General features: G+C 39.2%; 1 protein-coding gene across 1 annotated transcript in view; it reads right to left on the bottom strand.

The window, feature by feature from the left end:
* Positions 1 to 2,118: 2,118 nt before the first annotated feature.
* The window catches only part of lamb1b (laminin, beta 1b), a 49,558-nt gene continuing 24,435 nt past the window's right edge, over positions 2,119 to 27,241 (bottom strand). The window contains exons 17-33 of the mRNA XM_046873368.1: positions 26,877 to 27,066; positions 25,737 to 25,880; positions 24,883 to 25,114; positions 20,367 to 20,530; positions 17,570 to 17,794; positions 14,532 to 14,746; positions 13,604 to 13,700; positions 11,143 to 11,512; positions 10,381 to 10,565; positions 8,021 to 8,262; positions 7,382 to 7,582; positions 7,143 to 7,287; positions 6,357 to 6,561; positions 5,291 to 5,432; positions 3,318 to 3,494; positions 2,971 to 3,130; positions 2,119 to 2,806 (exon numbers count right to left, since the gene is read on the bottom strand). Of these exons, the coding sequence (XP_046729324.1) occupies positions 2,670 to 2,806; positions 2,971 to 3,130; positions 3,318 to 3,494; positions 5,291 to 5,432; positions 6,357 to 6,561; positions 7,143 to 7,287; positions 7,382 to 7,582; positions 8,021 to 8,262; positions 10,381 to 10,565; positions 11,143 to 11,512; positions 13,604 to 13,700; positions 14,532 to 14,746; positions 17,570 to 17,794; positions 20,367 to 20,530; positions 24,883 to 25,114; positions 25,737 to 25,880; positions 26,877 to 27,066 (3,231 nt within the window). The 3' untranslated portion in view covers positions 2,119 to 2,669. The remainder of the gene's footprint in view (positions 2,807 to 2,970; positions 3,131 to 3,317; positions 3,495 to 5,290; positions 5,433 to 6,356; positions 6,562 to 7,142; positions 7,288 to 7,381; positions 7,583 to 8,020; positions 8,263 to 10,380; positions 10,566 to 11,142; positions 11,513 to 13,603; positions 13,701 to 14,531; positions 14,747 to 17,569; positions 17,795 to 20,366; positions 20,531 to 24,882; positions 25,115 to 25,736; positions 25,881 to 26,876; positions 27,067 to 27,241) is intronic.

Below are 27,241 nucleotides of genomic sequence, written 5' to 3'. Positions count from 1 at the left end.
CTGAAGTACATGGTTTGTTTACTTCATCACTATACACACCTGGAAAATTGTTCTGAGAATTTCAGAGAAATTCTTTGGTTTATCACTATAGATACCAGACCTACAGGAAATCATTCTTCAGCCATAAACGCTGCTCATCTTCCACCTACAAGTGACTCCAACATTAGCTGTCTGCTCTTTAGTGGATGCTTAAACAATTTATGAAGCATTCTGCTGCCCTCCTGTGCTCAATGCCAAAAAACCACCCAGATATGAGGGGTTTGCTGTGCTAAATCTAAATCCCTGAGAGAATCATTTTAAACCCTGTTGGTGGGAATAGGGGTTTGTATCCATGCATTAGTGTAAAAGACCTCATTGCCTCAGTGACTTATCCCCAGACACAAGCGTAGTGGGAAAACCAACTCCAAACGATTGAGATTTTAAGGAAATAAACAGTGGTGATGTGTTGCAGAAAAAATATTCTGTGCAATGCTTTCCATTAATCTGTTACTTCGTCTGGGTTAGTAATATTTAAAGTAGAAAACAAAGGAGTTTCAACTTTTAGTATTTGCATAGTTTTACCTTTATTTATTAATGTATAACAAAGTTTCCTACATGAATCCAGTGACAGAAAAAACACACTATAAGCTTTGAGGGTCTTAATATAATATTAAGGATACTTCATATAGAAAACCTGATCCAGTGGTACAGTTTTTGTTCTGAAATTTTTTTATTTTTTGTTGCAATTTCATTTAAACACTCATAAGGCACAGCATGCTCATTTGGTTTGTTGGTGTGACAATCAAGGTTGAAAACCTTGACAGTAGAAAACATTGGTAGCTCGACCTACTACAATGTATTTTTTTTTAAATTGACTACAACCGAGTGCTTTTACAAATAGAAAAACACCCTTGTACATTATAGAGGCATTTATCTGAAGATATCATACAAATATAATTAATTTCAACGAATACACTTTTTTTGGTGTACTTTGGTCTATAGGTGTTAATGTATGGGGGCAGGTTAGTAGCGTGTTTTAGTTTATGTAAAACAATGTAGTGTTTCAAAAGGAAAGAAATGGAAATCCTGGTTTTGGAAATGGTCATCATTGTGCGATTTCTGTTTTTCAGCTTTGACACACAAAATGATGAAGTAGTTCTTAACAGAATGATTGTGTGGGATGAATCTGTAGTAGGCAAACATATATGTGTATGCTCTTTATATTGAATTCATACACCAAAAAAAAAAAGAAAAAATTATGCTATTTAGCCAATCAAGAACGTGCTCTTTTTTACAATTTAACATTTTTTGAGATGTACATCAAAGAATTCGATTCTTTGCCTAATTGGCAGCGCACAGAACCCTTATTATAATGTAAAATTTCAGAGAAGGTCGAAATTCTTGAAGGACTAGAGCTTTAACTACTATTCTCTTTGAATTAAATTTCTTTCTTTGCATCGACACTGTTGAATAAACCAGATCACAATGACATAAATACTTAGCAACCAAATGTGCCAAAGCATGAAAATAGCAAGAAATCGGATTTGGTAAACTGCATAAGAAGGGAAAATCATTTTACTGCAAATAAATGAATACTTATGAATTTATTCGAGAAATGTGAAATCTTTTTTAAATGAAATATATGGCGCATTTAGCATTTGTACCATAAACTTCCTGGTGATGAGTAATTTTGTTAGATTTATTTTAGTAATTACTGATACTAAAATACACTATATGGATTAAAGTATTGAGACACAACCTTTCCTGCCATATGTGTTTACCACAATGCTGAAGGCACACAATTGTACAGGACGTCTTTTTGTGCGGTATAATAAAATTTTGCATTTACTTGAACTTGGAAACCCAAACCTGTTCCAGCATGGCGATGCCCCTGTGCACAAAGCGAGCTCCATTAAGATATGGTTTAGATCGTTTGGAGAGGAAGATCTTGAGTGGCCTACTGTAGAGCTCTGATCTTATCCCTACTGAACACCTTTGGGTCGAATTGGAACACTGACTGCACCCCAGGCCTCCTCACCCTTCCTAATTTTCTGATCTGATGAAAACAAATATTCGTAAGCACACCCCAAAATCTGGTGGAACAGCTTCCCAAAAGAATGGAGGGAATTATAAGAGAAAATTGGGACTAAATGTGGAATGCGATGCTCAAAAAGCACATACCGTACTTATGCCCAGGTGTCTGCAAACTTTGGCAATATAGTGTATGAATGAATTATTTAATAATAGATTAAACATCTGTACACCTGTGCATTCATGTAGTTATTTATACAGCTCATTAGGAGGAAGTAGCTTAGTAATTAAGGCATTGGACTTTCGATCAAAAGGTCGTGAGTTCAAATCCCAGACACATCAAGCTGCCACTCCTGGGCCCCTGAGCAAGGCCCTTAACCCCATAGCTGATCAGTTGTATGGATGAGATAAATGTAAGTCACTCTGATTAAGGGTGTCTTCCAAGTTTACCCCATGAAGAAAACAGTACTCAACTTGTCAGCACAGGTAGCATCAATGCTGACTGCGCATGTATGTGTATGTGTGTGTGTGTGTGTGTGTGTGTGTGTGTGTGTGTGTGTGTGTGTGTGTGTGTGTTGGTGGTGAGTGGTTAAAATAATTCAGTGTTAGAAAGTATCTATAATGTGGTGTTGATAAATAGATCATTTTGGGGATATTTGTTACAGACAGGTGCTGTAGACTGTGACAGTCTGGCTGAGTTCCTGTAGCACAGCCTGGGCCTCTTTCTCCAGCTCCTCTATCTCTGCTGCTCTCTCCGCCAGGGTCTTCTGATTCACGGAGAACATCCGCTCCAGCTCTGAAAAAAAGAGCAGACACTGTAAATTCCCTGCAGGTGTGTAAGTAAGTAATTGTAATTCAGAATGAAATGAAAAGGATTTTTGAGGATTTGGAGAAGTTAAATTACATATCTAGTAATCTTTGTGTGTGTGTGTGTGTGTGTGTGTGTGTGTGAGTGATTACCATTTAGATTACTTAATTTGGTAACGACATCAGCAGCTAAGTTCTTCGCTTCTTCTTGCAGTCGTTCTGCTCTCTGTCGTGCATCAGACACACCGAATGCTTTCTCCTCCATCAGGCCTCGAACCGACTGGAACTTAGGCTGAACCTCTAAATCTAGTTTCTGACAAACACACACACACACATACACACACACACACACACACACACACGATGATCCAGATGAGTGTAGTTATCTGATTGTTTTTCTCTTACGCAATGCCAGACTCTATTTTCCTCCTCCTTTCCTCTCTGCCTGATACTCTACTTTCCCTCCCTCCATTTCTGTGTAAGAGGGAATCAGGTTATACCCTTTTGGTTTGGTCCGTGTCGTCAGAGACATAGTCTGCCTTGTTTTCAGCACTTTGAGCACTGTCGAAGGATTCTCGAGTTTTCTGTTCCACTGCAACCACGTTCTTCTCAAGATCCAGCAACCGATGAGTGGTGTTACTCAACATAAACTCAGACGCCACTGTTTTAGATTCCACCTGCAAAACACACACACACACACGCACACACACACACACACACACACACACACACACACACACACACACACACACATTTCAAAATAATATAAATAGTGGTAGGCTTTGTGCTGTGCCGCCCTTCCGGAATATGAAATTAAAGGTCTAGGCACTTAAAGATGAATTAGAGACTCGAAATACTGTTTTCAGGAAGTCCCAGATTCTTAGATCTCTCCTTGCGTAAAACTAACCTTACTGTGAGTAGCATAACATGCCACAGCCATGGAAACAAAAATGGCCAAGAGATGATATACTTCTTTGTTAGTCAGAGTGACACTGGGTAAACACTCTGGGTGTATGTAAGCATGTAGAAGACAAAAGAGAAAAGCCTTTCACCTTCAATGCCTTGATTTTTAGTGAGAAACAGAAAGATGGTTGGCGACATCAACTGTGTTCACAAAACTACCATTAAAAATTATGATGAACGTAAACCCAAAGATTGGATGGCAGCCAGCAAACTTCCATTTAATTTCATGCAGATACTGTAGCAGGTTTTACACAATTCCAGAGTATTTGACTCATCCCTGGAATGAAGAAATCTTGAGACTAAAACAAGAGCCCATCCTCACATATATATATATATATATATATATATATATATATATATATATATATATATATATATATATATATATATATAGTGCATCTCTATATCCCTATGTGGATGTTGGATTTTTTTTTTAAATCTGTTCCAAAATATGGCCAGCTTTACCTTAGTCTCATTAAGAAATAGCTATGTTTCTTTAACCAATCAGATTTCAGATTCGCCTCACAGGGCCAGCTAGCTGGCCAAGAATAGCGTCAGCATTTTTCCGTCCTCTGATTGGTTGGTCAGAGGGAAACTGTTACAGCTAAGTTTGACTGGCAAAACATTTGTGTAGCTCTGCACACATTAATACATCAGAGTTAGACTTTTTATGCCTACGAAGGAAGAGAAATTGATTCGGTCGCGGACATACTTAAAAATCCATTTTCAAGAAAAGCTAGACATTGTGAGGAGAGGGTGTCCAGCCCCGAAGCTAGCTAGCTTGTCTCATCCTGGGAAAGGGTTTGTTCACCACTTCCAGACCAATGAATACGAGCGGTACCACTGGATTACAGCCTCTGAGGAGCGGTGCAAATTATAAGTCTGTATCTCTAGTGAGTAAGTTATTTTTAAGTTTTTGTGTTTTTGTCATGTTATTAGACAAATATTGATTCTGAAGTGCTCCACATAATGTAGGTGCACAGTTGCGGTTGTAGTGTAGAGGTTTGGAGTCTTAACTGGGTTTCTTGCTTTAGTAAAATGGTATTCACCCTCCATATGTGAAATTTCTCTCTGTGTAGTGCCACGCGTGGTTATATTGCGTTTTTGTAAATGAATGTTTCTATAAATGCGACGTGATAGTGGTGGTATTAAGAGGTGGATTAAGTCGGGTAAGTCCTCACTCAAGGCCCAGGTACCAAATGCACGGCCCGCTACTGTTAAATGTGATGCGTCATATTCACGTAGCAGCAGTGGTGAATCGAGAAATCAATCTACATATCAAATATTGGTCACAAATTATTGCTCATTTTCTAAATAATAAAAGTATAGTGCATCTACTAATAATTATATATAAATAAATCGTGATCGAAATACCAACTTGTATCTGATGCACCCTTCTTTTTTACAATTGATGCATTACATTGTTAACTTTTATGCAGATGCACTGATGCGAATAGTTGAATCTTACCATCCATAACACACACACACACACACACACACATACACTTACAGTTTTTATTTGTTGTTTTATGTAGACAAGGTCACTCTTGGTTGCATTCAAGCTGTCGTTTGCTACAGACTGAGCGTGCTCTGATTCGTTTAGTGCCGCCTTCACTTTGTCCACTTTTTCCCTCAGTTGTGTAGCTTCCTCACTGCAGCACAAACACCATAAAGCTAGATATCTTACATTCCTGTGATATGTGTTTACACAGTACATACAATATGATTATACACAGTGGACAGTGACAAAGTAAATGTAATTTGTTACTGTAAATAAGTAGCTTTTTCATCTGTACTTTACTGAAGTATTTCCATTGAGAAGACTTTTACTTTAAGTTCACCACATTTCAGTCAAATACTTTTTACTCATTACAGACGCTCCCCACTTTACGAACTTCCACAGATATAAACAAACCTGTCCTCAAAGTGAAATTTGGATTTAGAGTAAAAAAAATATTTTTTTCAAGTGAATTAAATTTTTTTGAAATTTTTTATAATTTTTTATTACTAAATACAAATTAATATCAATTGTTTATTTGATAGTATTTATAGCTCTTACATCATTAGGAGATACTGAACACGGTAACAACTTACGAGCAAATTCATGGTACGAACGGTCGTGTGCTACATTTTGCAAAATGAATCGTTTTTTTATGAAGATAAAAAATCAACTGGTCAAAAACTTACTGTACTAATTGTACCAATCAGGGTAGAGCACAAACAGTTCAACATCGATTCAACAGCAAACAGAACATTTTGAGAGTAATAAACGATGGTAATATTATTTGCTCGATTTTTTTTTAGCAGTTGAAAAGAAGGTTTTGGGCTCATGAGCATTTTTTTTACATAAACCGAGTTGATTAAGCAACAGTCTTGTGACAGAAATGATAATAGACATTAAAAGCCATAATAAATCATAGTACTTAAAAAAATTTGAAGGCAACTACTTTTGTGCTTTTACTAAAGTGACTGTTATTGGAGTCATATTTTACCTACTGTATCTCTATTACTCAACTACATGGTTTGAGTTCTTTGTCCACCACTGATTATACGTATGCATGTGTGTGTATATGTACCTTATAGAGCGTGCCTGTTGCAGCAGTCTTTCAGCTGTTTGTGCCTGTTCAGAACTTTGAGCCAGGACATCGTCCACGCTGGTCAGACTGGCCACGTGCTGCCGGATCTCTGACGTCACGTTCTTCAGCTCGCCAACAAACACTGGCATCTTCATCTTCAGAACTTCATCAGATAGTGCTTCAATACGCTCCAGATCTGTTCCACCTACACACACACACACACACACACACACACACACAAATTCATGTTACAGACTACATGTTCCGTCAATGTGATATACACTTTTTTGTCACACAGCATACACACTGCATACACCTTATCTTACTACAGACTTACAGTTTTGGCTTATAAGCAAATGTAATTGTCATGACTGTGCATAGTAGGTCACATGACCATAACATTTAAGACTAAATCTGTAGGTTGTGAGTGATATTCAATAACTTACCTGAATCATAGACAGATGTGGCGGAGAGAATCCAGTAATTTTCCAAAATAAAACCGTTAAGAACCAGATAAAAAAAAAAACTGAAATAATGTAAGTTATGTATTCTTTCTGTGCGGCCCGGTACCAATTGACCCACTGACCGGTGCCGGGGGTTGGGGACCACTGAGATAAAGCACTAAAACCTCTTTAGCAACATACAGGTGGGATATAACACATTATACAGAGCCTATCAGCAGTTTGGAAACAGCTAGTCTTTTATGGTTTCTGAGACACATGCATGTTGCTTTTGTATCTATGCCACAAGAAATGGACGCACGTGTGTGATTAAGAGTGTGCTCACTTGTAAGAAAGTCTCTTATTTGCTGAATGAGCTCTCGCAGCTCCTGATTGGTCTGCTCAACTTTTGCTTTGTTCTTATTGGCTTTCTCCTGGATCTCCTGTGCGCTGCTTTTACTCTCTTCTGCACGTCCTTGAGCAGTAGAAACCTGCATCAAATGAACGTGAACAGAGTATAAAAATCATCCAATCACTCAGGTTATTTCTTTATAACACCAGATTTGTACTGTGGTTATGACACACCATCCTCTGGAGCTTTTCCACTTCTTTTAGTGAGTCCATGATGTCCTTGTCCAGGTCTTTAGCTTTTTTCCATGCATTGTTGGTTTGGGTAAGCACACCTTTACAGTCCTGTCCTCCACACTGATGTTTTCCATCCTCAGTCACACACCCCAAACCTCCACATTCTCCACAGCCGTTTGGACTCCACTTTCCACCACACACCTTCACAAAAAGAGAGAGAGAGAGCTCGGCCTATTGAGTCGTACATTTCACCAATGACGGTCATGTGAGGAGCGAGAAGAAGATATAAGTGCAGATACTCCTTTAATTTACAATGCAAAGATAATTAAGTAATAGAAACAAAAAGAAACAATGAACTATAATCATGAAACCTTTGCAAAAGACCATTAAAAAAAAGAAGAACAATCATGGAGGACAAACATGAAAAAACTCTACAGTTCAAGGTGAAATTTAAAGTACAGGTGCTAGTTGGGGTTGGCAAGGAACAGAGTGATCAATGAGATGTCATGTGACATGAAGAAGCTGATGGGTCAATCACCTAAATTTATGCCAAGCTCATCCTTAACTCTCGTGTCAAAAAATAAATATTTTTTAACTGCAACAATTTTTTATATAATAAAAATTCCCAGCTTGGTTTACCTTCTCACTAAGTTGTGAAAGCTCATCTCGCTCCAGATCCTGGTTTAGTGTGTTCAGTATCTGAGTGTCCAATCGTTGCTTCTGATCAAACTCTCCCTCCTCGGCTTTCAGTCTGACCTCCGTGGCTTTCCGTCGACTCGCTGACTGCTCCAAATGGCTGTGTGAACCTGTGGTGGTCCGATTGACTTGACTTTCTGCCTCTACTGTCTCCTGGTAATATTCCCTAATACTGTCTACTGCACCTGTAAACCACGCAGGTCACATGTTATTATCACATTTAGGGTCTAATGCAAAAACAATGGGATTATTATATACACCATATTATCTACATCAGAGTCACGGGGTAAAAGAAACAAAGAATGTTTACTTCATTAATTTTCTGAAATACATCTTTCAAGTATTTTATTTTTCTTCACTACATTTTAATTATTCATATATTTTTACTATACTACATGTCAGAAAAACATGGCCTTCCTCACTAATTGGAAGAGTTACCCCAATTCCAAAAAAGTTGGAATAAAATGTAAACAAATCTCATAAACCCATATTTTATTCACAATAGAACAAAGAAAATATAAAATTTATTTGATAATGTACTATTTTGAAAAGTAAAAAAAGTAATTTTGAATTTGATGGTTTTAACGCATCAAAAAAATTGGGACAGGGGCAACAAATGACTGGAAAAGTGAGTGTTATTAAGAGAAACATCTAGAAGAACATTTTCCAACTAATTATATTAGTTGGCAACAGGTGTATAAAAAGTGTATCTTACAGAAACAAATCTGAGTTTCCCAGTTGTAAATGTTGGTACAGATTCATTAATCAGGGAAAAACTGCTTCTACAAATTGAAGATGTACTAAGGAACACCTCCAGAGATCATGACTGTTCTGTGGACAGATGAATCAATATGTGAAATTCTTTTTGAAAACCATGGATGCCAAATCCTCTGGACTCTGGATACTCTGGAGTATTATGAGTGTTTTTGTACTTTTGCTGACAGAAATGTAAAAGTGAAATTTAACCTTCTTCTATTGGAGTACAGGAAGTCGTCGAATTACGACCACGATTGGGTCGTAAGTAGAGTAGGCTATATGTACAGTACTGTGAAATGATGCCGGAAGCTGGTACGCACTGTCGTACGCCACGGCTAGCGGCATAGCTGCGGTGTATGACACTCGTTACACGATTTGGTCATAAGTAGAGTAGGCTATATGTACAGTACTGTGAAATTATGCTGGAAGCTGGTACGCACTGTCGTACGCCGCGGCTAGCGAGTGTGGTCGTAAAGTCGAATGGTCGTAAGTCGACGACTACCTGTAATTATTGGAGTCCACCACTGGTATTTCCACTTTTGTAGACTTTAACCTTTTACACCACTACATTTCAAAGAAAAATATTTCACTTTAATGCCTTAACTTTCTGCAACATTACAATCTTTACTTAGAAGCAGATAAAACTGGATTGGCTACTATACCTGGTAATTATTTAATCAAGGTACAATCTCTTTCACACCATATATTTATTTTTGACATTCCCAACGGAAAATGAGTAAAATAGGAATGCTAGCAAAAGGTGGAAAAGGATACCTATCAACAGTACACATACACTTTATTGCCAAAAGTATTCAGTCAGACAAGTACTGTTCTCCTGGCAATGGCCAAACCCAGACTCGTCTATCGGATTGCCAGACAGTAACACGTGATTCGTCACTCCAGAGAACACAGCTCTAGAGTCTAGTGGCGGCGTGCTTTACACCACCGCATCCGATGCTTTGCATTGCACTTGGTGATGTAAGGCTTGGATGCAGGTGCTTGACCATGGAAACCCATTCCATGAAGCTCTCTATGCACTGTTCTTGAGCTAATCTGAAGGCCACAGAAGTTTGGAGGTCTGTAGCTATTGACTCTGCAGAAAGTTGGTGACCTCTGTGCACTCTGCGTCTTAGCATCCGCTGAACCGCTTTGGGATTTTACGTGGCCTAACGCTTAGTGGCTGAGTTGCTGTTGTTCCCAATCTCTTCCACTTTGTTATAATACCACGAACAGTTGACTGTGGAATATTTAGTAGCGAGGAAATTTCACAACTGGACTTGTTGCACAAGTGGCATCCTCCTGAGAGCGACCCATTCTTTCACAAATGTTTGTAGAAGTGGTCTGCATGCCCAGGTGCTTGATCTTATATACCTGTAACCAAGTGATTGGTTTGGAACACCTGAATTCAATGATTTGGATGAGTAAGTAAATACTTTTGGCAATATAGTGCATATTTCTATTTTTAAACTCAGGAATGCTTTTCATCGTCCAAAAAACAGTAGTTACAGCAAAGTGAAACAAAAGGCAAACAGAAAGCTTGTTCGTACCCACTGCGTCGGAGTGTTTGATGCGCAGCACCTGTTGCTGTGTGTTATTAAAGCTTTCTTGTTGCTTCTGAATATCCACACTGAGCGTAATAAGCTCCTTTGCAACCCTGCGATGTTCCTCAGCGGTCTGCTTTACATCCACCTCTGAATGGTTCAGAGAGGGTTCCAGATCAGTCATGATGCTCCTAAGAGTAACACAGAGCAATGTTTTACAAGACGGTGGAGATAGAGATGAAGAACTTTAGCAGAAGTGAATAAACAATGTAATGGAATAGACTTTCCTCAGCAAAATTTAGATTTCTTTCTGTCTGGGTTATAGTACATACAGCATAATATGTAGTTAATATCTAACCAGGATATAGTCTAGCGTACATTAAAGTAAAAAATAATGAGAACATTTTTTGTTTAAAAAAGAAAAAAAACATTCTTACCCACATATCAAATACAAAAATATCTGATACACTTTGTTTTATTGATGTCAGTTTTGAAAAATCTTCTGAACTTAGACACAAACAACTTTTCGTTAACAGTATCCCCAGTGGCTCGTTCATTACTGTTAAATTTATGTGGACTGATTTATAAATTTATCATTTAGATTTACACATGTTAAATTTATTACACACAAGGTAATATGAAGGCTCTTTTAAAGGTCAAAATGCAATGCAGTAAAATATGCCTGCCTTAACATTATGCAATAAACATATTGCAGTGTGTGTGTGTGTGTGTGTGTGTGTGTGTGTGTGTGTGTGTGTATGTGCATACTTGGCCTGCTGCAGAAGCTCTTGAGAGTGTCTAAGAGTTTTCTGAGCCTTATCATCCTCTAGTATCTGAGTGATTTGCTTGGCTCCGCCTTCCAGGCTGTCTATTGTCTCCTGATAGGCTGCTGTCACACCTGTAACTTTCAGTTGTTCCACCGTGTCCACTAACTGCTGCGTCTGATTGGTCAGCTCTCCCACCGTGACATCCCATTCACGGAAGCACTGATGACATGGCTGGCAGTCTGGGAAGGTTCCCACATAGCCCCGCCCACATGAGTCACACCGGGGTCCGCCCACACCCTCGACACACACACATGCTCCCGACGTTTTGTTACACTGTGGTGTAGCGGTGCCTTTGGGGTCACAGTCGCATGCTGGAACACGAGCGCGCACACACACACACACACACACACACACACACACACACACACACACACACACACACACACACACACAAATAAGTTAATAGGCTGACCAGAGTTTGTTAATGTGTGTGTTTATGTGTGTGTTTGTGTGTGTGTTTATATGTGTGTATCTTGTGGTGGTTCACAGCTGAGTCAGTTTGCTGTAATGTAATTTTTTTTTCTTTGATTGTTACAATGTGCACATGATAGAGGAGCGAAAGAGGTATGCTTGTGTGTGTGTGTGTGTGTGTGTGTGTGTGTGTGTGTGTGTGTGTGTGTGTGTGTGCATGTGTTTGTTTTAACAGCTGTTATGGTGGGAAAATTTGAGCTGGAATCTCTGAGCTGAATTCTTCTAGTTTTCAGATGAAGCATGGCCAGACATTGTGTATGTTTCTGAATGTTTTGGTCTGTGTGTGTGTGTGTGTGTGTGTGTGTGTGTGTGTGTGTGTGTGTGTGTGTGAGGAAAAAAAGATGAATAAGAGGAGGACCATTACTGCCCAGAAACACAGTAACATGTAAGCTAAATATAAATTGAATTTGCTTTAAATGACTTTTACTTAAATATGGAAACTTTTCTTGTCTTTTCATAAGTTTATTCACCACATGAGCAAAATGCTGCTGTGGAGTGTAATCCTGCATTGACTATGCATATTTATAAAGCATTTTGCTCGAGATGTTCATATAAATTTCAAGGTGAATTAGGTATGGTTTGTCAAAAACTGTAAAGGCCTCTAAAAAATATCTAAATTAACGCCCACAGAACCAATAGTGGTTTAACTAGAGTTAGCATTAATAAAGTATTCCAGTTATTCACTTTTTACTGAATAACTTAACAAATGCACTTGAACATTCAGGCTGATTGAAAAGCAAGTAAAGCTCTGTAAACACAAAAATCTTCATAAAGATCTGTAAGGAAATCACCAGCTACAAAAAAATTGACCTGATTTGTTATGTAAAACCTTAACCAATTAACTAATCCATCCTGAAAAAGCACTTCCAATATTTACTCTGGTTTTTATTTAGTTTATTGAGTAAATATTTTTTGGCTGCACTGGGAGCTTGCTGATTTGAGGCAGAGTAAAGGGGTGTTGTGGAATGTTTAGAAAATGACTGACAAGATGCCCATCCAATAAAATAAATAAAAATAAAGCATATCAAATGTTTACACGGATAATACATACCATTTCAAAGAAAACATAAGGTCATTGTCAATTTGATGCCCGCAATAGGTCCTAATAAAGTTGGAAAAGGCGCATGTTTACCACTGTGTAGCATCACAACTTCTATCCGTATATATCTGGGAACTGAGAAGACTATTTTTATATTAATATTAATATTAATATATTAATATTTGCTGAATTTGCTGAATGCTATTATAATAGATGCAGTATGCAGTTAGCATTGTCTTCCTCAAGTATGTAAGGCCTTTGCCTGAAAAGGGCAGTTACTGGATGGAAGCATTTGTTGCTCTAAAACCTATATATACCTTTTAACAAAATTACCTTATTTTTCTTTAAAATAGTACTCAGTTTAAACATTTGATATGCTTTCTATCTTGTATTGTGAATAAAATTAGTTTTTTTGAGATCATTGCATTCTGTTTTTTTTTTTACATGTGACATGGCGTCCTAACTTTTTTAGAATTGGTATTGTACAAACGACATCTTCATGACATGAATCCGGGCTTACAAACAGGTTTTCTCAGCTATTTAATACACTCATAGTAAGGCTATAGCTTAAACCAAATGTCTGTGGCATTTCTACATATTCTACTTATACATCATTTAGTATTATTTGTACTAATTTCACATAAAAAATAAAAATATTGAACCTTTAGGTTTACTGCATTAACAGTTGATTCTACTGTACATTGGGTGTATGGTTACAAATGTGAACTGTATTTGTAGTTATAAGACTTTTTAATAAGCAAAAGACAAAAAGTGCAAAACTATAATTCTAGGTCTAAATGTCTCCAGTTTTGCTGATACAGATAAAAAAATTGATGACAGATATACAGCCAGGTAAACAGACGGAGAGCATTCAATCACATTTAAAACTCACCATGACACCTGACTTCTGGATCACCCCAGAACAGAGGCCTACACTCATCACAGGTCCTACCACCAAATCCTGGCATACAGACACACTGACCGGACACCTAAGGAGCAAAGTTAACATTTTCAGTATGCACATCATTGGCCAAAAAGTATGTAGTTAACAAAATGATCCTGGCCAAACAAGAAACCTGGAGTATGACCTTGCACTGAACTGGCGAGTCTGTGAGTCAACAGGGAGAGAGGAATTGAGTCGTATTTCCCACCCAGTGGGAACACAGCCATTGATTGTGAGGTTTTGCTGAGGTAGTGAGATAAAAACCCCAGGACTGACACTGAGCCACTGCTTTTACGTTAATGTAAGATGTGAGAATACTGAGAAAAAAAGTCAGAATTGCGAGATAGCTGATAGTTCCAGCAATCAACTGCCTGTAGTGATTATTCGGCAAAACCAATGAATCAGTCGACCTCTATTTGCGATAGTTCTTTTTTTTAATCCCATTTGTTATTATTTTTGTTTATACCTGTGATATGTACAGGTAGTTCCCGAGTTATGGGGTAGTATACAGTACCTTGTAAATAATTTAAATTACAGTACATAATATAGTAAAACAGAGCATTTTACAGTACTGTGCTGCATAAATTATACAGTGAATATACATGTAGCATTGTACTCGTGGACGAGCAGCGGTTTGCAATATTGTTGTATCGCTATCGCCATCGTAAGATCATAAAATTGTAAATCAAACCATCGTAACTCGGAGACCATCAGCATTTACAATAAATTTGGTTCTAGCCAAAATATAAACAATCAGCATCATATAAACCACTGAATCCTGATCACGGCGTTACTAAAAATAAGGTACAAGTATTTATTTATATCCCTATTTTGAAGGTGTGTGTGCTTGTGTGTGTGTGTGGGTGTATGTACTCACTACATCGCAGGACTGGCTATAAGAGTGTGTGGGATGACACTGGCATGACTGGCAGCCTTCTTCACTGTTGAAGTTCCAGGTGTTAGGGGCACAGTGGTCACAGTGCAGACCCTCTACATTGGGTAAGCATGGGCACTGCCCACTCACCTGGTTACACTGACACTCACCGTCTACACACCTGGAACTGTCAGTACCCAAAGGCTGGCACATGCACCCTAAAAAGACACACACAGACAAAATAAAGATAAAAACATAATATGTTACAGCTGCCCATAACATGGACGTGAACAATACAGCCAAAAAACAATACATGGTTGGAAAATAAAGGTCAATAGCAGAGGTCCCCAACCACCAAATCGCAACCTAGTTGTTAGCCAGGAAGGGTTGCAAGACATTTTGGGGAAAATGCAGTTTCAGAAAACATCATTTGCATGCTTGAAATAGGTAAAATAATATATTTGGTTAATTGTTGCATGCAGTTGCTACGCAGATGCAATGTGACGATTTCATGTAAATTCTGATCTGAGCTGTAAAAATACTGCCTGTATACAGAGCCTGTCAAAAGTTTGGAAAAACCTAGTCTTTTATTGTTTTTGAGATACCCATACAATTCAATTTTGTTTCTATTCAACAAACTAGGTAATGTGACAGTATGAAGATTTACTTTGAACAAACAAATATATAAATGTTTAGATCTTCCACTTTATTTTCATTAAAAAAAAAAAAATCTCTTAGCATGGATTACAGCTTTGCACACTCTCGGCATCCCGGACAGTTCGTTTCTCCAAACATTCAGCTGAAGTCAGTTCCAATGAGCCGCAGTGCAGACAGAATTGCATGGTGGTGTTCAGTCCATGTTGGTCAAAGGAAAACTGAACCAACATGGACTGAACACCACCATGCAATTCTGTCTGGTCCATGTTTCTGGAGGTCTATGTGTAACTGTCAGAGAAGTCAGTTTATATTTCATACCTATTTAATAATTTTTTATTAATATTTTGTTAAAGAACTTTTCATTTTGAAACTGCTTAACCAGAGTTGTTTGAATAGAGACCTTTATTATGAAAGGCTCAGAGCGACTCAGGTAGAAAAGATGTCTGCACCACATGGAAAGATGAAGCGTTTTCACATTTAAATGTTTATATTTTATTCATCTGGAGTTAAAAAGGACAGCAGATGCAAGATTAAGTTCTCCTTTAGGAATAAGCAGCCAATGAATTCTCACGGCATCCTAAGGCATCCTAAGTTGGAAGCAGTCAATAAATAGCCTGTCATCAGAGAATCCTTGTGCTCGTGAAATTACTGGGGGGAGCTACACTATGTTTCACTGTGTTCACTTTTTACTGTGTTTAAGTTTGTTGCATAGAAACAAAAGAAAACATTCTCTCAAAAACCATAAAAGTGTTTCCACTTAAAAAACAGTAAGGTGTTTATGAACACAGTCTCACATATATACGTCTCAGACTCAGAGTACACCACTCACATTTCAGCAACCATTTTATTATATGTCTTTAAGGGACAATACTATAGAAATTAAACTTGGATATACTATAGAGTAGTCTGTGCAGCTTTTTTAGCACTATAGATTTTCTGTCCTATATATAATTCAACATGCATCCTTTATTGTTGAAATAACTGGCATAAAAGTGAGTGCGCTCTTTAGTGAACATGTCAAAATTGTAACCTAAGTGTCAATATTTTGTGTGAGCGTCATTTTTATCCAGCATTGCCTTAATACTCCTGGACATCGAATTCATAGGTTGTTGCTGGGATCCTCTTCCACTCCTCCATAATGACATCATTGAGCTGCTGGATGTTAGACACATGGTGCTTCTCATCCTGCTTCTTGAGGATGCCCCACAGGTGCTCAATAGGGTTCTGGTCTCGAGACATACTTGGCCCACGCCATCACCTTCAGCTTCCTCAACAAGGCAGTTGTAATCTTGGTGGTGTGTTTGGGGTTGTTTTCATCTTGAAAAACTGCTGTTTGACCCACTTTCTGAAAGGAAGACTTCAGAATATCACAGTACATGTTGGAATCTATGTTTCCTTAAATGAACCGCAGCTCCCCAGTACCAGCAGCACTCATGCAGATACAGACCATGATGCTACTACCACCATGCTTGACTGTAGGCAAGACACAGTTTTCTTGGTACTCCTCTGCTTCTGCAACCTCTAAAGCAATGCTGGCAGCACTCATGCATCTTTTATTAAAGCAGCTTTTGCATCTGACACACAGCAGGAGGACTCAACTTCTTTGATTTACCCTCGCGAGGCCTGTTCTGAGTGAAACCCATTTTGGAAAACCTCTGTATGACCCTGGCCACTAAACTGTAACTCAAGGTTTCAAGGTGTTACCACAACAATTCTAATTATCGAATCCTCAGAGAGTCTTTGCCATGAGGCATCATATTGAACATCCAGTGGTCAGTATGAAATAACTTTTTTGAAAAAATTTTAACTGCACTAATACAAGATACACAAATTTGTATGGTCCTGTCAAGCAGACAAAACATGAACATGATGAAGAGGACACTTGGCTTTGCATGTTTACATGACATACAGCTGTTATCACTTAGGGTGTGCTTACTTTTGTTGCCAGTTATTTAGACATAATAGCTGTATGTTGAGTTATTTTCATAGGACAGTAAATCTGTACTGCTATACCAGCTGCACATTGATTACACCAAAATATATACAAGTTTCATTTTTATATTATTGTCCCATGAGTACATATATTAATCAGCACGAACATTTTCAGAAAAATAACTGGCTTGTGATGTACAGTTGGAGACGGCTGGTTTATACTATAGTCTGAGCAATGTACAACAATTCAACAAAATTTAGCTAAATTTAGAAAAATGAGAATTGAAATGGAATTATACAGTTAGATGAAAAGTATGTCTTTATACATATTGAGACACACAAACACACACACACACGCCCGCGCACACACACACACGCACACGCACGCACGCACGCACACATGCACACGCACACACACATACACACACACACACACGCACACACACACTTACTCTGGCAGTTCTGGGTGCTAGCATCTCCATAGTAACCACGGCGACAATGCTGACACGCCTGGCCTTCAGTGTTATGCAGGCATCTGAGACAGATCCCTGTGCGGGCATCACAGGACAACGGATCGTGCATGTTTATGTTGCCATTACACTGGCATGGGTGGCACCGTCCGCCTGACACCTGTGGGTTGCCATAGTAACCAGGTGCACAGTCCTCACACCTTGGTCCTTAGGAGAGAAAGAGCATTATTACAATTTGACACTATTTGTAAAGTATGAGCATCTTAATTATCTTTAAGTGCGAAACATTTAGACATAGAAACAATAAATTCAAGATGTATATTTTTATGCAATGCATTTAAGTTTGAGTATCAATACACACACACACACACACACACACACACACACACACACAACAACAAACATATATACATGGTGCAATGCACAGGTTTGCATGCATTCCTATTGAAGTGGATTGCAGATGCTAATGCCAGAAAGGCTGGTTTGAGTATTTTAAAAACTGCTGTTTTTCTGTGATTTCAAAACACAGCACTTTCTAGAGTTCTAGAATACACAGAACTGTGCAGATAAAAAAAAAGCCATGACTCATGTGTGCGGATAAAAAAAACGTCATGACTCACATTTCATATTTATGCAGCCTCAGCTGGTCTGCAAAAATTCACTTTCAGTAGAAAAGTATTTGCTATAAAAATAAAAATGAATTGAATAGAAAACCCACTGCTTTACACAGAGCTCTGGAGACCATTCGTACATGGCATGTGTCCCACCCAAATGGATTCGATTTGGGCTAAACATGCTGCCAGATTTTTTAGTTTGATCTCCCTTGTGGAAAACAAACATTCTATTGATATGGGTACAGTAGAACCTCGGTTTGTTAGTAATGTTATACAAGCAAAAATTGTTGAAATTTGCATTGGATTTCGAGCGAAAATCCGATATACGAGCATCGAACGAGAACGTGTTTTCGACGGAAAGCAATCACGCGTCAGGCGCAAAGCTTAAAATAGCATAAATTAAGTGAAGCCAGTTATTCGGGTTAAAATCTTTCCGACATTAGGAGATTCTCCTTCCAAGCAATAACCATTCTCCTACTTATCTCCTCTCCCTCATACCAGCCTGAACTCTTCTCAAAGGTACAGAAAACATCATGTTTATTTGTTTTTATTTAAGATTATTATTGTTACAGTATACAGTAATACAATAACTTTACTTAAGTATAGAAGTGAAAAGTGATGTTTTATTATACTGTATTACTGTATACTGTAGGTCCCCTGGTGGTCTAGTGGTTAAGATGCAGCGCTCTCACTGCTGCGACCCGTGTTCGATCCCCGGTCAGGGAACATCCCCAGCCACTCTCAGTGCCGGTCCCAAGCCCGGATAAATTGGGGAGGGTTGCGTTAGGAAGGGCATCCAGCGTAAAACATGCGCCAAATCAAACGTGCGGAGGATCCGCTGTGGTGACCCCTAACGGGAGAAGCCGAAAGAAAGTTTTATTACTGTATACTGTACTTCTATTTTTATATGAATCATTTTGTTTGTATGAAACCAATTATCTGAATTTCTATTATTTCTTATGGGTTTGCGAGTATGTTTCTGGAACGAATTTTGCTTGTAAAAATGAGATTCCACTGTACAGTCAATCTCAGATAATTAACGGGACCATGGAGAGAATCCTGAGCAGCTGCATGGTTTGGGAACTGCACCGTCTCGGATCGCAAGACCCTACAGAGAATAGTGAGGATGGCCGAGAAGATCTTCGGAGTCTCTCTCCCCTCCATCATGGACATTTACACCACACACTGCAGCCAACAGCATTGTGGATGACACACCCGTCACACACACTCTTCACCCTCCTGCTATCAGGAAAGTGGTTCCGGATCATTCGGCTCAGAAAATTTGCGGGTTCTCATTTGGAAACTAACTAACAGCAAGTTGCTGATTATCTTAAAATTTACGACGCGGTAGCTTAATTACTGATCAGACAGTCCGGGGGGTTCAAGCCCCAGTATTGCCCAGTATTGCCAAGCTGCCACTCTTGGGCCCCTAAGCAGGGCCCTTAACCCTCTGTGCTCTAAAGGCACTGTATCATGGCTGATCCTACGCTCTAACCCCAGCTTCCTATCATTGCTGGGATACGCAAAGAAAGATTTGTAAGAAGCAGTAAGTGTAAGTTAAGGATATGAGTGAGTTTGAAATAGGCCAAATTGTGATGCCTAGACAACCAAGTCAGAGCATCTCCAAAACTACAGCTCTTGTGGGCTGTTCCTGGTCTGCAGTGGTCAGTATCTATCAAAAGCTTTCCAAGGAAGGAACTGTGGTGAACCGGTGACAGGGTCGTGGGCGAGCAAGGCTCAATGATGTCTGCTTGGTGTATGTATTCATTATTAATTTTATTACACATATAATTAAAATTTAACTCACTATAATGCAAAATAAGTGCAAGTGTGAAAAAAAAAAAATGCCCTGCAGACTGCAAAGGTAAATTAAATTGAAATAATTAAAAAGTTTTATTCTTTCTGTGTGTCCCTGAAACGAATGTTCCACAGCTCGGTGTTTGGGAACCCCTGTGTTAACAGCCCCTAGGCAGATTAGGTATTTGAGACTAATGTGATTGAAGAATCCAATTAAGGCTAATGCATTCATGCAACTCTACTTCACACACTATACACTGTTGCATAGGGAATTTGCATAAGAATTACAAGTTAAGGAAAAGTACTAAACATCCAAACACCTTCTGCTAATTAAATTTATCGTGGAAACCTATTAGAAAAGTTTTTACCTTTGTATCCTTGGCTGCACACACAGACAAGCTGGAGTGAAGTAGGGTTTTGGTAGCAGGTGTCTGCAAACTGTCTTCCACTGTCCGGGCCATCAGGACACATACAGGGCCGACAGCGGTCAGTGCTGCCTATTAACGCATTGCCGTGGTAACCAGTCTTGCACCTATGGACATCATAACAAGGATATTAATGGGATAACCATGAGTGCTATAACAACTACGCTTTCACAATTAGTTTAAGTCCCTGAAGTATCATGTGAGAATTGAGGTAACTAGATTAAGCTGTACGAAAGTGAAGTGACGGACATATTTTAAGGACATAAATTGAAGGGTAGTGTCAGCTTCCTTGTTCCATATTCAAGCACAATAGGAACATGATAGCAGCTACTCGGCGTGAGTACAAACACTGCTGGGGTTTTTTTGTTCACTGAGACGTGGCTGATCGACAGAATTCATGCATGCATGCATGTTTCCACCAACTGCTAATCGCTGTTGGAGTTTATGGTTGTAAGATGTAGACCTTTTTTTTACCCAGGGAATTCACCAACACTATTGTGCTCGGAGTGTACATTCCACCTAGCGCTAATGCTAAGGAAGCGCTCGGCGTACTCTACAAGACCATTAGTGAACTACAAAACACAGCTACATCTGCAAGTGCATTGATGACGTGACCATCTCCAAGCCCATCACCACACGCTCCAACCAGAAGCCGTGGATGACCGCTAAGGTGCCTGCACTGCTAAAACCAAGAGACTCCGCCTTCAGAGCAGGGGACAAGACGGCCTTAAAGACAGTGAGAGCCAAACTGTCCCGTGCCATCAGAGAGGCAAAGCGTGCTTACGCCAAGATAATTCACAAGGTAGGGCTGGGACGATTCACTAATCTGGCGATTCAATACTATCCCGATACTTTTGTGCCGATTCAATACATATTACGATTCTGTAGCTATTGCGATTCATTGTTTAAATTGTGATTTTTGTTTGCTTAATAAAGATTAGACAATGGCAAATACTTGATCATACCCTTAAAGAGACTGTATATGAGTTATATTAACAAAAACAATGCATCACATCTTTCTGCATTTTTATTTCAGGAGCACACACATACATAGTGCATAAATAACCTTGAACCATAAAACTTTCAAGTACCAAAAACTTGAATATAATATTCAAATGTGCAACTGTGAACACAAATGTGTTCCAATACATAACAATAAATAAAAAAGCTCCTGAACAATTTATTTATAACTGAACTAGATGTATTTAAATTTTAAACCCTAGACTACAACTAAAATGTGTTTAGGGCGCTCCAGTAACTTTTGGTTTTCCTCCAAAGCAAAGTCCTGCAGCAGTGACCAGTGATGTATCGTACTCGTCCGAGTAACTTTGCGACAGCGGGCAGCTTCAGTGCGCGCTGTGAGGCCAGATTGAGAGTGTGTGCGTAGCACTTAATATGAAGAAAACTGGTTAATTAGGCAGCGATAACCATATTAGACGCATTGTCTGTAACTAAAGCAGGGTCTTTATCTGTTAAGTTCCATTCAATCGCTACATAACGAAGCAGCGCTGCAAGATTTGCCCCCGTGTGACCCTCGTGAAAGGCTCTGGTTTGGAGCACGTGAGACGACAAATACCAGTCATCTGTAATGTGATGGGCTGTCAGGGTGACATAGGACTCCGTAGCTCGCGATGTCCAGGCATCACAGCTAAGTGCGACTCGTTGAGCTTTGCTTAAACAGTTTTTTACTTCTGACGCAACCTGGTCATAGATTTTAGGCACGACTGTGTCTGCGAAAAGCTTCCTCGATGGAATAACGTACCTCGGCTCCAAAGTATAGATCATATTTCGAAAACCTGCATTTTCCACAACGCTATAAGGTCGAATGTCTTTGCAGATAAAAAGAGAAATCGACTCTGTGATGCGTTTTGCCTTCTCCGAAGTGCATGGTAATTTACTCAATGTAACATCCAGAGTTTGTTGAGATGCTGCTGGTTGTTTGGTGTTCAGCCCGAAATTCAGCTCGGGATGGTGTCGAGCAACACAGACAACAACAAAATACGTTTCGCCCTCTGATGGAATAAAAGCGGTAACGTCTTCCCACCACCTCTTTGGAAAAGTTAAATAATTAAATATATATCGATTCTGAGGTAAACAAATCAATCTCAAAATCGTTTTAAAAAGAATCGCGATAGTTTGGTGAATCGATTTTTTCTCCCACCCCTACTTCAAGGACAGCGGAGACACCCGGCGCATGTGGGAGGGCATCCAACTTCACCTGCTTGTGACATTCTGGCATCCCTCCCAGATGTGCTGAACAAGTTCTACGCCTGGTTCGAGGTGCAGAACAACATGGTGGTGAAAGACCACCCTTCCTCCCAGTGACCAGGTAGCCTGTCTAACCACAGCTGAAGTGAGGAAAACTCTATGCAGAGTCAACCAAGGGAAGTCTGCTGGACCAGACAACATTCTTGGAAAAGTGCTCAGGGAATGTGCAGAAGAGCTAGCGGCTGTCTTCACCGACATCTTCAACATCTCCCTAAACAGCGCCGTTGTTCCTACGTGCCTCAAGACGACGACCATCGTTCCCATGCCGAAGAAGACGACTGTCTCCTGCCAAGAAAGCCCAGCCGCGTCTCTGCTTCCTGAGAAGGCTGAGGAAAGCTCATCTCCCTCCCCCATCCTGACCACGTTCTACAGAGGGACCATTAAGAGAATCCTGAGCAGCTGCATGGTTTGGGAACTGCACCGTCTCGGATTGCAAGACCCTACAGAGGACAGTTAGGATGGCTGAGAATATCATAGAAGTCTCTCTCCCCTCTATCATGGACATTTGCACCACACGCTGCATCCGCAAAGCCAACAGCATTGTGGATGACCCCACACACCCCTCACACACACTCTTCACCCTCCTGCCATCAGGAAAGCGGTTCCGAAGCATTCAGGCCGTCACATCCAGACTGTGTGACAGTTTCTTCCCTCAATCCATCAGGCTTCTCAACACAGAACTAAACTAGAACTCATGCACACACTGGAATGTGCGACTGATCTGTACAACCTGGACTCAAACACACAATCGTACTCACTTCACACATCCATGCCCATATTATATCACCCCAATACTACAAACTGTTTTCATGCTGTTTTTGCACATCTTTCCTTGACTGCTGCTATTGTTTTTTGCATATTGTTGTTTACATTTTTGTTTAAATACATGTTCACTCCTGTACACAGTACTTTTTTACACATACTGTCTTTTACATGCACTGTCTTGTGTTGTCTTTGCACTGTCTGTCTTGCACTGTTTGCAACAGGTTGCACACGATGCAATTCATGTGGCAGGGACACTTACTAGTTCGCAGCCCTGTAGCTTTATGTTGTTTTATGTAGCACCAGGGTTCTGGAGTAATGTTTTTTCATTTCACTGTGTACTGCGTCAGCTATATACGGTTGAAATGACAATAAAAGTGCTGAGCTACACTATCACTGATCCTTGGGATCAACAGTTCTCCCACCTCATCTAAGAGAATTGATGTAATGTTTCTAAACTTATGAAGGATGTAACATTTTCGTTCTCCTGGTTATTTAATTTTTTGGGGCTCATCACAAGCGCCAGCTTTTACCTACAACTGCACTGGGGAACAAAGTATTAGTCTTAATTCCCCATTTTCCTTCCTCCTTAATCTCCTAGAGTTCCCTCTTTAAAAAAATACTGAGCCTCTGAGCAGGGAAAGGCAAATCCCATACTCCCATAGAGATAATATTACAAACAATCTTAAGTCATGCTTTAATATGCAAGCTAGTTAAACACAATGAATATCGCGTACAGTAACATACTGTAATAATTTGATGTGTCTCAAACTAAGGATCTACATAGTTGTATGTGTTTGTGTGTGAGTGTGTGTGTTTTGATGTGTCTAATGTAATTTACAGAATTAAATTAGAAGAGAATATACCTTTACAGAATGTCGCAGACATTTTTTATATCTAAATCCCTGCCGCTAAGATGCTCCTGTGTCGGACACGGATCATGAAAAGTGAAATTTATATCTGCCACAGGGGGCGGGGTTAGATTTATTCACACATTTTTTTTACAACATTATTATTACAATAGGCTGTATATTCACTTCTTGGGAGAAAACTGGTAGTTCTATGTGAAATCAGACATTGAGCACCTCTTCATATCACCACTGCAAAGATTCGAATCTTACTCGAACCAGGCCCCTCCTATCGAAGCAGCAAATTCTTGACTCTTCAGTAAAGTAAAACCATGGCTAAAACTACTGTAGTGGCTTTAACTTCTTTAAGAGACACTTTAATTTAAACCCTAGTTATTTCGATAAATGCAATAAATGTACACATAAAATAAATCATGCTTAATAATCTACCTTTATACCTATAAAAATGGTATATCTACCTTTGTTAAAGCAGATTCACAGTAATCTAAATTACAAATCTTGTCTTGTCGATTTGCTTTCATATGATACGAAGGTGAAACTCTTAGAAAGACTTATTGTACCTCTCACACTGGTCTCCTGTGGTGTGGTCTCTGCACTCTAAGCACTGGCCTGTTTGAGGGTGACAGTGCTCCCCGTGCCCATTACAGAAGCATTGTTGGCAGTGTGGGAAGCCCCAGTGCCTGGGGAGACAGTGGGCACACTGACGTCCATAAACACCGGGTAAACACAAGCACTGGCCTGTGGTCGAATTGCAGAAAGGGTTCTTTGAGCCCAGTGGGTCACACTCACATGCTGAAAAGGATAGAGGGTGCGCAAATACACATTAGATGACTGATACAAACAGAACATATGAATTAAGCAATAGAAATGATTTTAATATTTAATATATACTTTGAATGTCTTGGAATGTTAATCATCCTATAATTTCATGGTGGAGAACATTTGCACTTTGCAATACATTGTTTATGAATACTTGTTTCCCCAAATAAAGGTAAAAATGTATTATAAATAATGGAATATATTATATAGGTATAATTCTATCATAAATCTTATTATAAATTGGTTTTTAGTTGTTTTACACATTTTGTAGGCTTCACATCCCAACTTAAATTAAACACAAGTCTAGGTAGTCCAAATTTCTTTTTCATTTTGGAACACGCTTAGCACATACATGTAATACATACTGTAGGTTTTTAGGATTAAATACTAAAATTGCCTATTTTCTACTGCAGGGCTGAAATATTTTGACAGTCAGTACAAATTATTGGTATTAACAGTTCAACACAATACACAACATTTCTAGGATGTTTACTTGGATTTCAAGGATGTCTATAATTGTCTAGGATTATTTAATGACTTTAATGAACCTGGATGATTAGTGTACTGTATGTGTGAGATGTGTGTATAAACTTACGCCTGCAGCCTGAAGGTTCCAGCTGGAAGGTACTTGGGGCGCAGCTGTTACACTTCCTGCCTATCACATTTTTCCTGCATAGGCACTGGCCACCATTAGGATCACACATCGTACTGTTAGAGCCTAGTAGGTCACACTCACATTCTGCATGTATTTGAGTGCAAGGGAGACAAAGACATAAAGAAGCATGTCATTTGTGGTTTCTGAGACAAACGCATGTTCCCTTTTGTTTCTATGCAACTAACCAGGTAAAAGGCAAAAACGCAGTGAATGATTGGAAGAAAGTCCAAAAGTTAAATTTTGGCCCTAACAGAAGAACTTAACGTAAGATGGAGAACAGGAGGGAGGTGTTAACAAACTGCTTTACCCCCACAGTGAAACATGCAGGTGGAAGCCTAATGATTTGGCATTGTTTTGGAGCGGGGAAGGTTTAAGACTTATTCCAGGTGAAACTAATATTGAACCAACATGGCTACCATTCCATACTTCACCACTATGCAATTCTGTCTAGGCTGCGGCTCATTGGAACTGACCACTATACAAACAAGACAATGACCTGTAGTGTACATCTGAGCTCTGTAAGTCTTATTTAAAGAGCAAACAGTCGGCTGGTGTGTTATCTATCATGGAACGGCCAGTCACTGCACCTAAATCCAATTGAACTGCTCTAAGATGAACTTGATCACAAGGAAATCTCCAACTAGTGCAGTTTTACAAGAGGCATGGCAGCAGAATGTTTGGAGAAATGCACTAACCACTGCCTTCTAAATTCTTTACCCCTTTGAATTTTTATTCTTTCCAGATGCAAAGGGTGTATAAAGCTGTAATACATGCTAAGGGAGGATTTTTCAACGAAACTAAAGCGCAACACCTGGACATTTTTTAGGTTTGTTTGGTCAAAGTAAATCTTCAAATCATAGAATGACCTGGTTTATTGCATATATACAAATAGAACATGCATGTGTCTCTCAAAAAACACAAAAGACGAGGTGTTTCTGAACTTTTGTTTCCGAATATTTTTTAACCATTTTCATTCAACATTTTTCATTAAAATTGTTAAAAATCTTTTAGTGAATAATTAGTAATACTATCAACTATATATGGCTCTCAGTGTTGATGTATATGTGAGTGTGTTCAGACCCATAGCTCCCTGTTGAAGCAGAGCTGACGCGCTGAAGATGTATCCTCTGCAGATGTCGTTCATGGGTAATTTCTGGACGCTCTTGCTGTTCTCGAGACAGCGGTATTTCTGAAACATTTCCCACGCCGCCTCTCCGTCAGCTGATCCTGAGAACATTTCCAGATCTCGAACAACAGGCAACAGCACAATCTATAAAGAATTCAGAAGGCAAAGCTCAGTTTATATAAATGTGCATGATAAAGTGCACAGTAACTGCTACAGTAATAGTAAAAAAAAAAAACCCCGGTATATCTAAGGCTTATGAATTATAACACGTATTAAAAAATATATATTTAAACTGGACTTAGTGTGGCAATTTGCAGTC

Source organism: Silurus meridionalis, chromosome 18 (genome assembly GCF_014805685.1).
Source record: "Silurus meridionalis isolate SWU-2019-XX chromosome 18, ASM1480568v1, whole genome shotgun sequence".
Classification (NCBI taxonomy): Eukaryota; Metazoa; Chordata; class Actinopteri; order Siluriformes; family Siluridae; genus Silurus; species Silurus meridionalis.
Note: the sequence above shows the minus strand (reverse complement) of the source record. Positions and strands in the feature narration are given on the sequence as shown.